Genomic DNA, 14,851 nt, shown 5'->3' with positions numbered 1-14,851 from the left:
TCACTGCACCTCCACTCACCTTTACACTCAGAAATGTTTTATTTATACAGTTATTGCTTGTCTGGGCACTAGTAATCATGAAATATTTTGTGAGATGTTTCTGCCAGTATTTTCTGGGATGTAAAATTTGGCACCAAACTCGGCAATTTTGGCGCAAAAAAATTCAATATGGCTGCAACTTAAAAAAAATTGGCGTGAAAAAACCCAAAGTGGCGCGAAAATGAATTTTCACATTTTCATAGCAGCACAAAAGATCTTTGAAAATGTGAGGAGAAAAAAAAGGGGTGTATAATATCTCTGGAACAGAAATTACAGTAGTTTTGGAGAATCTCCCCCAATGTGAATAGAGGCTTAAAATACAATTATTGATCTTATTAATACACTCCATAGGCCTTCTGAGCATAGCAATGATACACAAATAAAAGTAAATGGATCTGGTTCTGAGCACCTGGATAACATTGTTTACTAATAAATATGTAAAAAGCCTAATTGGCTGCATTTGTGGGAGTGGCGTGGGGTATATAAACTCCCCTCTCCCTCAGGTAGGGGCGTATGACTCGTGGGCGGTATTTCTCTTGCAGGATACCGTGTTAGGGCGTACGTCTCGGAGGTGTCAGTTGTTTGCAGTGGGTTGCAGTTATTTCGTGTTTCGTGTTTCAGGTCGGTAAGTATTCACTCCTGCCGCAGGCCCAGGCCCCTGTACCGTTTACCCGCCTGCCACCTGCTCGCTGCCGCTCTGGGGGAGCACTGCTCCTGCGGGTCGCGCGGCCCGTCCTCTCCTGCCGGCTGTCAGCACCCGCTCGGCTGGCCGGGGGGGAACGGGTTGTTGGGCCCTGCACTACGGCGTTCTCCCCGGTGTTGCGCTTCCGGGTGTGGGTGGGGGACCTCCCTGGTTCAGCCGCGCCGCCGCCGCCGCTCGTCGGCCCGGCCGCTCCGTCCGGGCCTGGTGCCCCGCTTCCACGCCATCTCCTGCCGTGCGCTGGCTGGGCGGGGCTTCTGGCCCGGGGGGGGGGGCGGGGTTTCAGTGACGGCGTCGTCCGGCGCCGCGGCGCTGCCGCTGCTCAGCCGTAGGACGCTGCCGCTGACGGCCTCCACACAAACGGCCCCGGCCATAGGGGAGGGGTTTCCCAGGACCTGCAATACAGTCCCGCTCCCCTTCGCCGCTCGGCTAGGGGGGGGGGGGGGTCGATTCGGTTTCAGTTAGAGCCACGCACGGAGGCCACAGCTTCCCTCCAGTGGCACGTAGGCCCTACTAATCACGCCGGATTTCTCCAGGGGGCAGCGACTCTTTCCCACCACTGCTCCAGCCCCCCCCCTCCCCCCCTCCTCGTTTTCACATACAAGGTGGGCACATGGCAGGAGTCGCCAGGCCCAGCAGGTCCTGGTTGCCAGGGGGAAGGGGTGTCAAGGGAGCGGGGTTGGGAGCTGCTTGTCACCACTACGGCACGGAACTTGTTTGCTTGATGTCACTGTATACATATATGTAGCTTGACGGCCGGTGGCTCGTCAACGTTGGCAGTCACGGTCAGTCAGGGTGCTTCCTGCCTCATCACGTTTTGCTTGCTCCACAGGGTACCAGGTGGTCGGATTGTGTCCGTATTCCCGTATACATCTCATACAGCTTTCAGTTTGAGGTACTTACAGAATCAATATTAGAGAGGGGAACCGTATGTTCTCCCCCCGTCTATCACTCCATATTCATCCCGTACATTTACGCAGTCACGAGCACTCCCGCCACCGGTTAGGACGCTGCTACTGACACGTCTTCAGAGCCACGTGCGTCACCACACTCACGTCAATTGGCCCCAGCCTGACTCAATTTCAGTTGGGGCTTGACGACATGGTTATTTCTGACTCTTCTTCAGAACGACTCGACATCACTCATAGGCAGAGGATCACCTGCGTCTGACTCATCTTCAGTGGGGTCCTCTGCGTATGCTGTTCTGACTCTTCTTCAGCGCAACAGCATACATTTAGCCTCAGTTTCAGTATCACACTTTCCTCCATCACGCCTTTTCGGTCGGTCACATTCATGTGTAATTAATCTTTCCCTTAAATATCCACAGCTGGAAGCCATTACCGTGCGGTCAGTACTCCCGGTGTTGGAAGCTTTTCAGGAAATTCAGCAGGTCAGTTCCCTCCTGTAGCCAGGAGAACGAAGAAAAAAAAAAAAAAAAAAAAACTGTGTACAGAGAGTATACATACATATATAGGGAGGGTATATATATATATATATATATTTTTTTTTCACTAGTCATTTTTATTGTTCTCTTTCCCTCTTATTCTTGCCGGCACCCTTCTATGGCCCGGACAGGTTGCCAGCAGCATGTCTCAGCCAGCGGATATCGAGGAGGCACTCTCGGTTCCTGAGACTCCTGCCAGGGCCTCGGACCGAGGCAGCTTGCCCTCGTACAGGTCCTGGACCATCCCCAGGCTAATGGAAGAGTTGAGAAGGAGGGGTGTCCCCTTTCCGGCCTCAGCTAGGAAGGGCGAGTTATTCAACTTGCTGAATGCTGACCAAGCCCCCCGGGGTAGCCAGGCTGCGGCCCAGGATCAAGTTTCAAGCGCCTCCTTGTCTCAGCTTCACACGATGATGACTGAGGTGCTTACGACGGTGTCAGGTTTCAAGGCTAGGCTAGACCTAATGGAACTCTCCAGGAGCGACGTAGCAGTCCCGACCGCAGCGTCGCCCACGGCTTCTACCTCTCAGGCCACGCCTTCAGGTATGCCACATCCTCCACCGATCATCACGCCCGCACATTTCATCCCGGCAGCCATAAAAAAGGACATCCTTGAGGGAAAAGAGGTCAACCTCGCCTCTCTGCTAATTGCCACCACGGACGTACATGATACCAAAACCGTTGCCTGCGGGGAGCTGGCGGTCACGTTCAAAAGCAAGGACGCTAGGCTCAGCAGGAAGTTGAGTGTCACTGAGTTTGTGCTGGCATTTGGACTATTCAGGGACGTACTCTGTTCAGTCAGCCCTGGCCGCAGGGAGGAGTTGGACCTGTACTTACACAGGGTTGTGCAGATGGCGTACAAGTACGGGGGCACCACGTTCTACGAGTACCACAAGTCTTTTTCAGCAAAAGTAGCAGCCGCATACGCGCAGTTCGGCTACGTCACCAACTGGGGGTCCATAGACACGGAGCTATACTGCGAACATTTCGCGGGTCTGAAAGCCCCCTCCTGCACCGCATGCGGGGTGACCACGCATTTCCCCAGCTGGTGCCCGCAGGTCAGCAACCCAGGGGAACCCAGCACCAGTAGGAGCCTGAACGCCTTCACCCCTCCAGCTCCAAGGAACGTGGCCGCCCTAGATAGACTCGGTAGACCAGTGAGGTACCTGGGCAAGACCCAGATCTGCAATAACTTCAATCTTTCCTCCTGCGTGTACAGCAATTGCAGACTACTACACGTGTGTTTCATTTGTTTCAGGGCTCACCCCAGCTCTATCTGCTCCCAGAAGGGCCCTCAGGCATGACTAGGCGTGGTACAGGTCCAGGTCCTCGCACAGGTCCTAGCTGGTCATCCTGAGCCCGACTGGGTGAGATGGCTGGTGGCGGGTTTCTGCGATGGGTTCCACACAGGTTTGGTCGCTTTGCCGCAAAGCACGCATGAATGTGGTAACCTGTCGTCAGCCCTTTCCGAGCCAGAGATCGTGTCCGGGCTAATCCAGCAGGAACTGGCAAAAGGTTTCATGATAGGTCCCTTTGATGTTCCCCCTTTTCCATGTTGGAGAGTCAGCCCTCTGGGGCTTGCCACAGGCAAATTTTCCAATAAAAGAAGATTAATCTATGACCTCTCAGCGCCTTATTCCTCCATCATTCCCAGCATCAATGCTTTAATCCCCTCCGACGAGTTATCCATGAAATATGCTACTATTGACCGAGCCATACAGATTATCCTACAGTTAGGGAGAAACACTTGGTTGTCCAAAGCGGACATAACGGACGCTTTCAAACTACTCCCGATCAGACAAGACCTCTGGCAATGGCACGGTGTCAGGTGGCTGGACAAGTATTATTTCGCAGTTAAGCTCACATTCGGGGCAAAGAGCAGCCCCTGGCTCTTTGACCAACTAGCCACAGCACTGCATTGGGCACTCCAGAACGTGGCTGACTGCCAGCACGTCATACATTACCTGGATGATTTCTTACTACTCGAACATCCTAGTCTCACTCCTCTCAACCTCACTTCACTACTGTCTCTGTTCAAGGAAATCGGGGTCCCAGTGGCACCTCACAAGACGGAGGGCCCCGTCAGGCAACTGGTGTTCTTGGGCGTCATCCTAGACACTGTAAACATGCAGGCTAGGCTTCCCCAGGAGAAACTAGTCAGAACCCGGGAGATGATACACAACCTATCCAGGAGTCGCACAGTAACCAGGGTCGAACTCCAGAGCCTCCTGGGCATGATGGCTTTCGCTATGAGGATCATCCCGCAGGGGAGAGCCTTCATATCCAGACTTTTGGACCTTCTCCCTTCAGTATCGGGTCAGAGGCAGGTCATCCACATCAACAATGAGGCGATGGCTGACCTACTCATGTGGGATCACTTCTTGGAGAGCTGGAACGGTGTCTCTTTCTTCGTTCCCCCTTTATCAGACGGGTCCCCGACTATAGTGTCCGATGCCTCATCGGTTGGCTTCGCAGCCATTTTCGGGAACAAATGGTTAGCCGGCCCCTGGCCAGCTGAGATCCGCAACATTCCCGACTTCACAGTAACTTCAGCCCTGTTTGAAACATTTCCCATCGTAGCCGCCGCTGCTGTCTGGGGAAACTCCTGGGCTAACTCCACAGTTCGATTTCTGTGCGATAATTCCGCTACAGTCGACATTCTCAACAGAGGACGCTCTAGGTCCCCCCACATAATGCGCTTTGTCAGGAGGTTCATTCTGTTGTCTCTCCAGCACAATTTCCATTTTTTGATCGAGCACATAGAAGGTAGGAAGAACTTGGCGGCTGATGCACTCTCTCGGGCTAAATTCGGTGTGTTTTTTCAGGTACAACCAGACGCAGACCGGGTCGGAGTCCCGGTGCCTCCGTTCCAACAACTGCTAACGGACTAGCCAGATACGTCTCCATTGCCAACACTCTAATCAAGAAGTCTTTAGCTCCCAGCACGATCCGGGCTTATGATACCGCTTTGGCGGTTTTCTCCTCCTTCATGCAGGGCTTAGGGCTTTCCCCCACAATCACTTTACACTCTGCCCTAGCTTTTGTTGGTTTTTGCCATTCTTCTTTACACTTATCCCAGAACACCATCAAACTTCACCTAACAGGTCTTCAACACCACAGGTCACTCTCGCACCCTCACGCCTCTTCTCTACTCTCTGCTCATCCGATCAAAGCAGCACTCAAGGGCATTTCAGTCTTGTCGCACCCCAAATCTCTTTCTCGCGCACCGGTCACGGGGGATCTTTTCCGGGCCATGTCTTCCTTACTGGACACGCACCCTTTTGGTTTTCACCTCAGCACGGTCATCAAAGCTGCCATACACCTTGCTTTTTACGGCTTCCTTAGACCGGGGGAGTTCACGCGCACTGGCTGCCGAGCACCCGGGCCGACCCTGAGCCAGCTATCATCTAACAGGCTAGGTTTCACTTTCACCCTTCCGTCCACCAAAACCTGCAGATGGGGAGCATCCATCAGATATTTCCCCACCTCACATCAGTGGTGCCCAGTCTCGTCTCTCACCGACCTCCTCTCAATGCTGTCCGGGCAAGCAGCGGACAGTCCGCTCCTCCCGGGGGCTGGGCATGCTCTGTCTTCCTCCCAGTTTACCAGATACGTCCGCTCCCTAGTCACCATGCTAGGTCATGATCCCGCTGTCATCTCAGGACACTCGTTCAGGATCGGAGCGGCCTCCGCAGCCTCCAAACATGATGTCCCAGCTCACATCATTAAGAAGCTAGGCCGCTGGAACTTCAGCTGTTTTGACCGGTACATTCCGGATCCCTCTACCGAAATGGCTAATGTGTTTAAAGTGTTGGCGTTGTGATACAAATAAAATAGAGTTACACCCTACTCTTGACTCTTTGCCCTCTATAGGCGTGCCCTCGGTCGCGGTTATTGGGCACACCTCATCCGCTGTTTTGTATTTCTTAATTCTGTACTAGGTCTACCGGGGTTCCAAGGCTCAGGACGGTAAGTACTCTTGTTCTCCTTCTTCGTATACTTGCTCGTTCGGCCTTTCGAGCCATGACCACAAGTAAAAAGCCTAATTGGCTGCATTTGTGGGAGTGGCGTGGGGTATATAAACTCCCCTCTCCCTCAGGTAGGGGCGTATGACTCGTGGGCGTCACCCACCCAACCCTCCCTTTTTCTATCATAATCCATACATAGGGCATGCCCTCTATAGGCGTGCCCTCGGTCGCGGTTATTGGGCACACCTCATCCGCTGTTTTGTATTTCTTAATTCTGTACTAGGTCTACCGGGGTTCCAAGGCTCAGGACGGTAAGTACTCTTGTTCTCCTTCTTCGTATACTTGCTCGTTCGGCCTTTCGAGCCATGACCACAAATATGGAATAGAGGAATATGTATTACATACAAGTGGAAGTTAAACTTGTTTTGCTCGGTGGCCAATGACAGTAATTAAATATTGATCAATGTCGTAGACATAAAAAGCAAAAGATAAAAAAGGTCTTTTGAAAGTAAGAACAGACTATGCGAATCCTGCCATTTTCCTATTAGATGTCTTTTTATAATTATTTAGTGTAGAGCTGGTCGGGTTGGAGTGGAGATATCTGTACCTTGTCCGTAATAAATGGTATAGGCCCTGGCTCAGCTGTTGCTTAATGATTGCTTCCTGTATTATGCATAGCATGGTGAGCTAAGCATGGTTACACTTCACTGCAAGATACAAAGACCTTGGTTTGTTTTGTAAAATTAAAACTTTCAACCTTGCAACATACATACTGTAAAAATGACTTTGCCTACATTGTGCTAATATTTGTGCACACATACTAGTGGACAAATATGAGAACATTGGGGGGAGATTTATAAAAACCTGTTGTAAGGATTTCTCCCTGGGGATAGCTCTGGGATCGTCCTTGACACCACTACAGGACATGTTTCCACTTCAATCAGCAGGAAAACAACAGTACTTTATGCAAGTCCGGCCCCTCGCCAGCTTTATTAGACAGGTTGCATGATAAATAAAAACATAAGACAGGAACAAACAAAACCCTAGACATCTAGTCACTAACCAATTTGCAGGACTTCTGCAGTTATCTCTGGTTTAGCTTCTGCCTCAGAGAACTTTTCTGCCTCAGCATTTTCACCATCTAATGTCCATATCTCTGCAGCTTCAGAGGACGTTTCATAGGGTTCCACCTCAGTCTCAGCTTCAGAGGACTTCTCATATGGCTTCCTCTCATGGTGTTCAGACTCTGTTTCTTGAGTCCATTGTTCAGACTCTGCCACTTTTAGAGAAAGCATCTCAGTCTCCAGTAGCTTTAGATGTTTCTGTTGCTTACTCTTGAGCTTAGCAGAGTTCACCTTCTCACTTTCCAGCAATTCTGTCAAGTTTTTGACAATATCCTCCAGGGACAGTAGTGGTTCTCTCATCTGCTCATTGTCTTTATTCAGCTGCACCATCTTGGACACTTTCTGCTCATAGACTTTTAGCTGAGCCTCATGTTCAGAGAGCTGCGTTCCCAGTGAATACAAAGTAGCTGCGTGAGACTTAAGATGCGTTTTGTTCTGCGCCTTCATGTTCTGGACCTTATGAGCCATTACTACTTTCTCCTTCTCCAGCTCTTCCATGGCTTCCAACCTAGCTTTGTGATCAGTTTGTAGAGCCAAATATGCCTCACACAGGACATTCACTTCTTTATCCTTGAATGAGACCTGCTTTGCCAGACTCTCCTTTTCTTTCCTTGCTGGTCACAAGATCTTGGGAGCGGGCCAGTTCATCCTGCAGAGCCGCAAACTTATTTTTCTGCAGCTAAAGCTTTGCTTCCTGCTCTTTCAAGCCAACTTGTTCCAACTCTTCTCCTCCTTTGGGGGTTATCATGCCCTTTGCAAGGATCTTGGCCCCTTGGGCCTATGGGTAGTCCCTGGACAGTCTTTCTGGACTGTTTCTCTGCTCTCCTGCAGACCTCTCTTTCACTTCACCACCGTCTCTCCGCTTACTCGCAAAAAAGTCAAGAGCTCCTGGGTCTGCAACAACTACATCTGGTCCAGTGGTTCGACCTTCCAGGTCACAATCCATCTCTGATCCAGACATCACATCTCCTTTACTCAGGACTCTGTCTATGACAGTAAGCACAGCACCCAGCTCCACATGTACTCTCTTCAGTACTTCTGCATCATCCACAGACATCTCTGTGGCTTCTTTTCCGGTCACCTCTTCCAGGTGACTACGCAATTCTAGCCCCACCTTGAGCTCATCTTCAGCTGGCGAATGGAACCCATGTTCCTGTACCTGATCCGTTTCTGGTTTTACTGAAGATTCTGTTTCAGTCAGAGGCACACTTGTCACTTGAGTCTCTAGATCCTCCTGGACTTGACTCATGGTCTGTTCTTCAGCTCTCCCAGCAATCTGGCAAACCTCTATCTGACATATATCTAGTGACTGCTGACACTCCCTATCCTCTCCCTAGCCTCTGTTGAGTAACTCTTAACTAGTGTGTGATGCAAGTCAAGTGTTGTGAGCCTATCAGGTGTTTCTGCTCTAGTCACCTGACAGTCTTCCATAACTGCTGAAAAAATGGAAAATCCATCCCAAAAATTACATTATACTCCAAGGAGGGCTCTATTGCAACCTTGTGACTCACAGTGCCAAAGGGGGTAGAAATACAGACATTAACAGTTATACAAACCCAAATAACTGCTTTTATAGACACTAAGACAGGGCCCAGCTTCACCAGACGTATTATACCCCTAGGCTCTAGCAAAGCAATCATCTTTTTACCACCTACTATCAGCTTACACAGGTTTTCTTTTGTTCTGTCAGAGTTGGCAGCAGTACACATTACTTCAGTTAACATAGGCATGGGTTTTTCACAAAAAACATTATCACATTGCATAGGTTCAAAATTTACAGGACAGTTCACACAGTCAAGTAGTGACACACCACTCATCATTAGCTCAGGAACCTTTGTGTGCGGTTTCTCTTGCACACTCTTCCCATTCCACAACTGCCAAAAATATGGGAAGTCTCTGCCTAGTATAAACTCCACATTAAGCTCTGCACACATCTCCAGCTTATGGCTTACTGTCCCATAACATGTTTCAAAGTCAATTAGAACAGTCTTACCAGATTCTGGAAGAATCTTCACAAATGGTATTATGTCCGACATGACTCTGGATACAGCCTGGTGACAGTCCAGTTCCACGTACAGCGGGATACCACCCACAAATAACTCACAGATCCTCACATTCATCTTTTCTTGCCTCCTAACCAGAGAATTATCAGGTGTGAAGACTTCCTCTTGCTGAACTGCATCAAGTTGCTCACCATACCATCCTTCTTGGCAACAAGCGGTTGCTGTCCACGTCTGTAGCTCCTCGCAACAGCATTTTGACGTCGACCCATTTTTGCAAAACAAACAACTTTGCTTACTGCTGTTCTGCTGCGCACGTGGCCCATCCACCTGTCTCCTTAGCTGAGAGAGCGCTCACTCACTTGTTGCGATCCGTTGCCCCTAGCAACGCTTTCACCATAGGCTCAGTCCTGCTCTTGTACTCCACAGCTGAGCTTGTCCCACTTGCAACATGCACGGTTGGTTGCTCCTGGCAACAACTTCACTGCAACTCGACCGTTGGTTGCTCTCAGCAACGTTCTGCCCGCATCCTCCATCAATTGTAAGGATTTCTCCCTGGGGATAGCTCTGGGACCGTCCTTGACAACGCCACAGGACACATTTCCACTTCAATCAGCAGGCAAACAACAGTACTTTATGCAAGTCTGGCCCCTCGCCACCTTTATTAGACAGGTTGCATGATAAATGAAAACATAAGACTGGAACAAATAAAACCCTAGACCGTCGAGTCACTAACTAAACAATCCAGCATTCCCTGACTACCAAATGGTGTTCTTTTCTCGGCCAGTTAAACTTATGCCTCACTGTTCACACACAGCTTTTGCAACATCTTGCTGTGCGTCTCGTCCACACTTGGGGCCACTCACAGCTCGGGCTGTGTTTTCCCCACAGGACCCCTGCCTCCCCCCAAAGCCACCTTGATGTCTTCTGGGGAGAGCCCAGACTACATTGTCTAACTTCTTTTAAACACACTTCCCCTTTCTGCTACCGCATTAATGAGGCCACAGGTGGAGGTTTCTTCAGGGTTAGCAAGGGAAATACACCCTTCCCTTGCCAAACTGTCACATTGTGTAGAGTAAAACTATTACAGTTGCTCACAGTAACCAATCAGGTTGTTGTTTTTTTTTCATTTTTCAGAGGCTTTTAAAAAAAATGAAATAAGTAATCTTATTGGTTGCTATGGGCAACTGCTCCACTCTTCCTCTACACAGGTTTTGTTAAATCTCCCCCATAATTCATAAAATGCCTTTTTTCTTATCTTGGCTGTTAGTTTTTTTTTTTTACCATGTCATAGTGGGACACTAAGTTACATTCTTCATAATGTGCTATCTGCATGATAGCTATAACAAATTATATTGTGGTCCACTATGATAAACAGATTATAATATGCCATACAGTAATCCTATCCTATTATAGTATATCACATTATAATCAGTTATAGCTGACAAGAGAGCACAGGAGAGCCAGACCTGGGGACTTGCCAAGAGCCTTTTAGAGAAATCAGCAGCGCTAGACAGTACCTCACTGCAATTATAAGATAAGTATGGTTATTGTCTTGTAGTAAAATTAGTTATGCTGGAACAAGAGGAGTGACAGAGAGATAAAAAAGAGTTATCCAGAGAGCCATCTCCAAAGAATGATCAATCCCAAATATATTATAAAAGTACGTGCCTCTCACGTGTAAGCAATGCTTACACCACCTAGCCCACTGATTTGCTGAGTGGGAAGGTTGATGTGCCGACGATTACACAAATAAGTACTTGCAGCAGGGACTGACACCAAGACAATGGTAGTAGTAGGACAACAGGAAGGGTAGGTGTGTCACGCCCCCTCCCATGGACTTGCATTGAGGGGGCGGGGCGTGACACCAAACGGGGGCTGAGTCGTGACATCATGATATTCCGGCCTGGTGGTCGTCATGCTGCACACTCGGAGCCTCCAGTGCTGCGTAGAGTTCACATTGGTGGCTGCTGAATGACAGATTGTAAGATGTATTAGGGCCGGAGTACCCCTTTAAGATCTGTTAACGAATCAAAACACGTAGCCTTTTTTATTTGTGGATTTAGGTTTTCTTTTTTCATCTGGGAGCTGGAGAAGTTTTGTTTTTTTCCTCTATGAACAATTCCATTGGGACGGATTTTACACTGCACAGTATTCTTTTTTTTTTTTTAAATCTTGGGACCTTATGTATAATAGATGCCACTAAGTTCCATCCATTCTAGGTATACATTGGACATATAAATCGGGGACTCGGCCTGATGCATATATCTGATGGACACTGCTTTACGTAGGTTAAAATTAGCCTTGCACAATAGATTTTAGAATCTACAGAGAAAGGCATTCATCCATTAATGAGACTAAGATGTTACATGCCGTTTATGCAGGCGATAAAGGGATTTTTGAAATTGTTGACACAAAAGTCAAGTAAATTACTGTTCTCCTCTTGGAATCTCCAGTGCTGGTGAGCATACATGCAGCTGACTCCTTGCCTCTCGAAGTGTTCAAGTGTTTTACAGTTCTGACTACCCAGGTTCTGACCCAATTAGTTCCTTGGCCTTGGCTATGTCTCTGCCACCACTTTAGACCTCCTGACTGGTTATTGTTAATAGAGAGCTCCACTGGTCTTCTGTCTGTCTACCAGTCATGAGTAAATTTTGCCTGCTCTCACCTATGCCTACCTGACTACAATTCCAATCTCTCGTTTTGGTTCTGTGCTTTAGAATCTACAGTTGTCAATTGTTGTTAATGGAGCCTTCTATGAGGGTAGGGGTGTGTGGATTTCCTTTAACAGTCCATATCCCTGTATAATGGTTAAAGGTTGAAAATCTGGGAATTTCTTACACTCCATTCCAGTTGAGCTCTCTGCCAAATTCATTGCACACCAGACGATCCATGTCTGCCCAGGTAGGCCTGAATTCACTATCATGGCTCTTAGAGGCTGTTTCATTGTTCTGTGAGGCTATTATTTTACTGTACCTTGTAATGAGATGATTGTTATGTTATCAATTACAAAGTAATATACATATAGTTGAGTAACTGTATTTGGTGGTCCCTGTCCATGGTGCTGACTATAGCAGCAAAACGCATTCATAGATAATTCTCTTCTCCTTTCTCTATTCAGAGGTTGACATGGAATACTTATATGAAATATTAATTTTTGTGTGCACAAAATAAATATTCTGCAGGATCTTTTAAAGCAAGGATTGGATTTGTTTTACTCCAACGTGTATTTGGATGGAGGTGATATGGTAACAATGTAGTATTATTATTATGTATTACCGTATGTTCAGCTATTTGTCGTAGATTGTGAGGCTCTCAACATTAAATCAAATGTATGTTGTTTATTTCAGATGGTACATTCCATTGTTCAGCCTGATATTCCTGATGATGCTATGTTACCTACGGATAATCTATGTGGCAAAACAAAGGGTAATGTTGCACTGTTTTAGTTCTGTTACATAACTCATTGGTATTGGTTTACATGTGTCTATGAACTAGGCTTATAATTTGATCAGTTTGGTTCCCTTGAGCCCCTTGTACTCAGTATGGAAAAAAAATAATAACCCTTTGTTTGATCCAAAAAGAAAGGCCGCTGCAGCACTCAGTTGAATGGAAAAGCAAGTGCTTTTATTCAGCTTTTCAAGCTTGAAAAAGGCTGCATGGGCAGCTGAAATGTTGCATGTTATATTTGAAAATGGAATAAAATCACCTCCTTTTAAATTCATCTGAGTGCTGCCGCCACCTTTCTTTTCGGATCTATATTTGGGCCTCTGACCAGGGCCATTTGGACTGCATGCACCACCCTACTTCTAACCTTGATGTGCTGCTCTTCCCACTGCTTGCTGTATAACCCTTTATTATCCATGCCCCATTACTCTAACTTGACACATCCAAGCATGTAATAAAAAATTATACAAAATGGGGAGAATAAATAAAAATTGTTGCACCATTACGGCAGTGATGTTTGCAGGCTTGGAAACAGGTTTTCTGCAAAAAACAAAATAAAACAACTTTTTAAGTGTTTGCACACTTTTATGTACAACTGGGCATAGTAGGTTGTACCTCCTAGTATGGAATACATCTTTTTATGCCTAATCTGAAGATCGAGTTGAGAGATTAGGAGCTGAATTTACAGGGGGGTACTCCTGCCCTATGACATCGTATCCACCACTGGGGACCCCTGCAATCTGGCATGCAGCACCCACCCATGGAAGCTGCATGCAGTGCTGCAGCCTCCGAGTCTGCCGGGTCACGACTACAGGGTCGGAATATTGTGACGTCACATCCCCGCCCCCGCAATGCAAGTCTATGGGAGGGGGCGTGACATCAAGGGGGCGGAGTTATGATGTTGCGATACACCGGCCCCGTAGTCATGACACGGCAGACTCTGAGGCTGCAGCGCTACCGCTTCTCTAAGGCTGGCTGCTGCATGCCAGATTGCCGGAGTCCCCAGTGGCAGGACCCCAGCGATCAGACATCGTATCGCCTATCCTTTGGATAGGGGATAAGATGTCTTGGGGCCGGAGTAACCCTTTAAAAGTTGCACTGCAAATGAGGTGTACATGCTAGCTGCCTTTCGGGAACCACAATGATAACTAGCCACTTTTCCTAGAATCAAGTGGAACACATTTTTTTCAAACCTGTAAACCCCTTTCACATGATTTTTCTTTACGATCCTGCTCACTTCTCCAAAGTATTTTGTTCTCTTAAAGGGGTTGTGCGCTGCCCTGCAGTTCGGAGCTCCGCTCACAGCGTCCGGAAGTTCATTACTCCGAACGCTTTGTGCGGGCTTCAGTGTTCGTGGCCGCCGGGCTTGACGTCACGCCCGGCCCCTTCGTGATGTCTCGCCCGCCCCCTTGTGACGTCACGCCCGCCCCCTTGTGATGTCATGCCCGCCCCCTCTACCAAAGTCTATGGGAAGGGGGCGTGACAGCGGTCACGCCCCCTTCCCATAGACTTTCGTTGAGGGGGCGGGCGAGATGTCACGAAGGGGCCGGGCGCGACGTCACGCCCGGCAGCTGCGAACACGGAAGCCCGCACACAGCGTTCGGAGTAATGAACTTCCGGACACTGTGAGCGGAGCTCCGAACTGCAGGGCAGCGCACAACCCATTTAATGCCTAATTTGACCAATTACATCTCAAAATTTTGCTAAATTGTAGTGCATACATTATATATGCAGAGGGGTGCCAGCTTGCCGATAATCTGCACTGTTCATCATGTGCATGGAATGTATCTGGTGTGCCATGTGCACGAGCAGAATTAGGTTATTTTTGTCCAGCAAAAACACAAGGGTTCTTGATAGTATCAATATGTACACACAAAAAATCTAAGGTGTATTTTTTTACCTGTTAAACAATCAACTTAGTAATAAAAAAAAGGAATATAAATAAAAAAGAAATATAAACAAGAACAGTAAACTCCAGATGGAAATGAATAATGGAGCACTCACCCCAACTTCTTGCAACATGTGGGTACTTCTTTATTTTGTATTTCTTATTCCGGGATGTACATCAGAGGGGAAGGCAGACAGTTGTAATGTCGGGGGTTCTCAGTCACACAGGGCGACTGTCCGTATCG

At 48.0% G+C, this 14,851-nt stretch overlaps 1 protein-coding gene across 6 annotated transcripts in view; it reads left to right on the top strand.

Annotated features, from left to right (window-relative positions):
* Positions 1-14,851, top strand: part of LOC130356858 (cyclic AMP receptor-like protein A) — a 738,932-nt gene that overhangs the window by 493,630 nt on the left and 230,451 nt on the right. For all 6 annotated transcript variants that reach the window (XM_056558908.1, XM_056558911.1, XM_056558909.1 and 3 more), the window contains one exon: positions 12,623-12,701. In XM_056558908.1, the coding sequence (XP_056414883.1) occupies positions 12,623-12,701 (79 nt within the window). The remainder of the gene's footprint in view (positions 1-12,622; positions 12,702-14,851) is intronic.

The sequence above is a fragment of the Hyla sarda genome, chromosome 2 (genome assembly GCF_029499605.1).
Source record: "Hyla sarda isolate aHylSar1 chromosome 2, aHylSar1.hap1, whole genome shotgun sequence".
Lineage (NCBI taxonomy): Eukaryota > Metazoa > Chordata > Amphibia > Anura > Hylidae > Hyla > Hyla sarda.
Note: the sequence above shows the minus strand (reverse complement) of the source record. Positions and strands in the feature narration are given on the sequence as shown.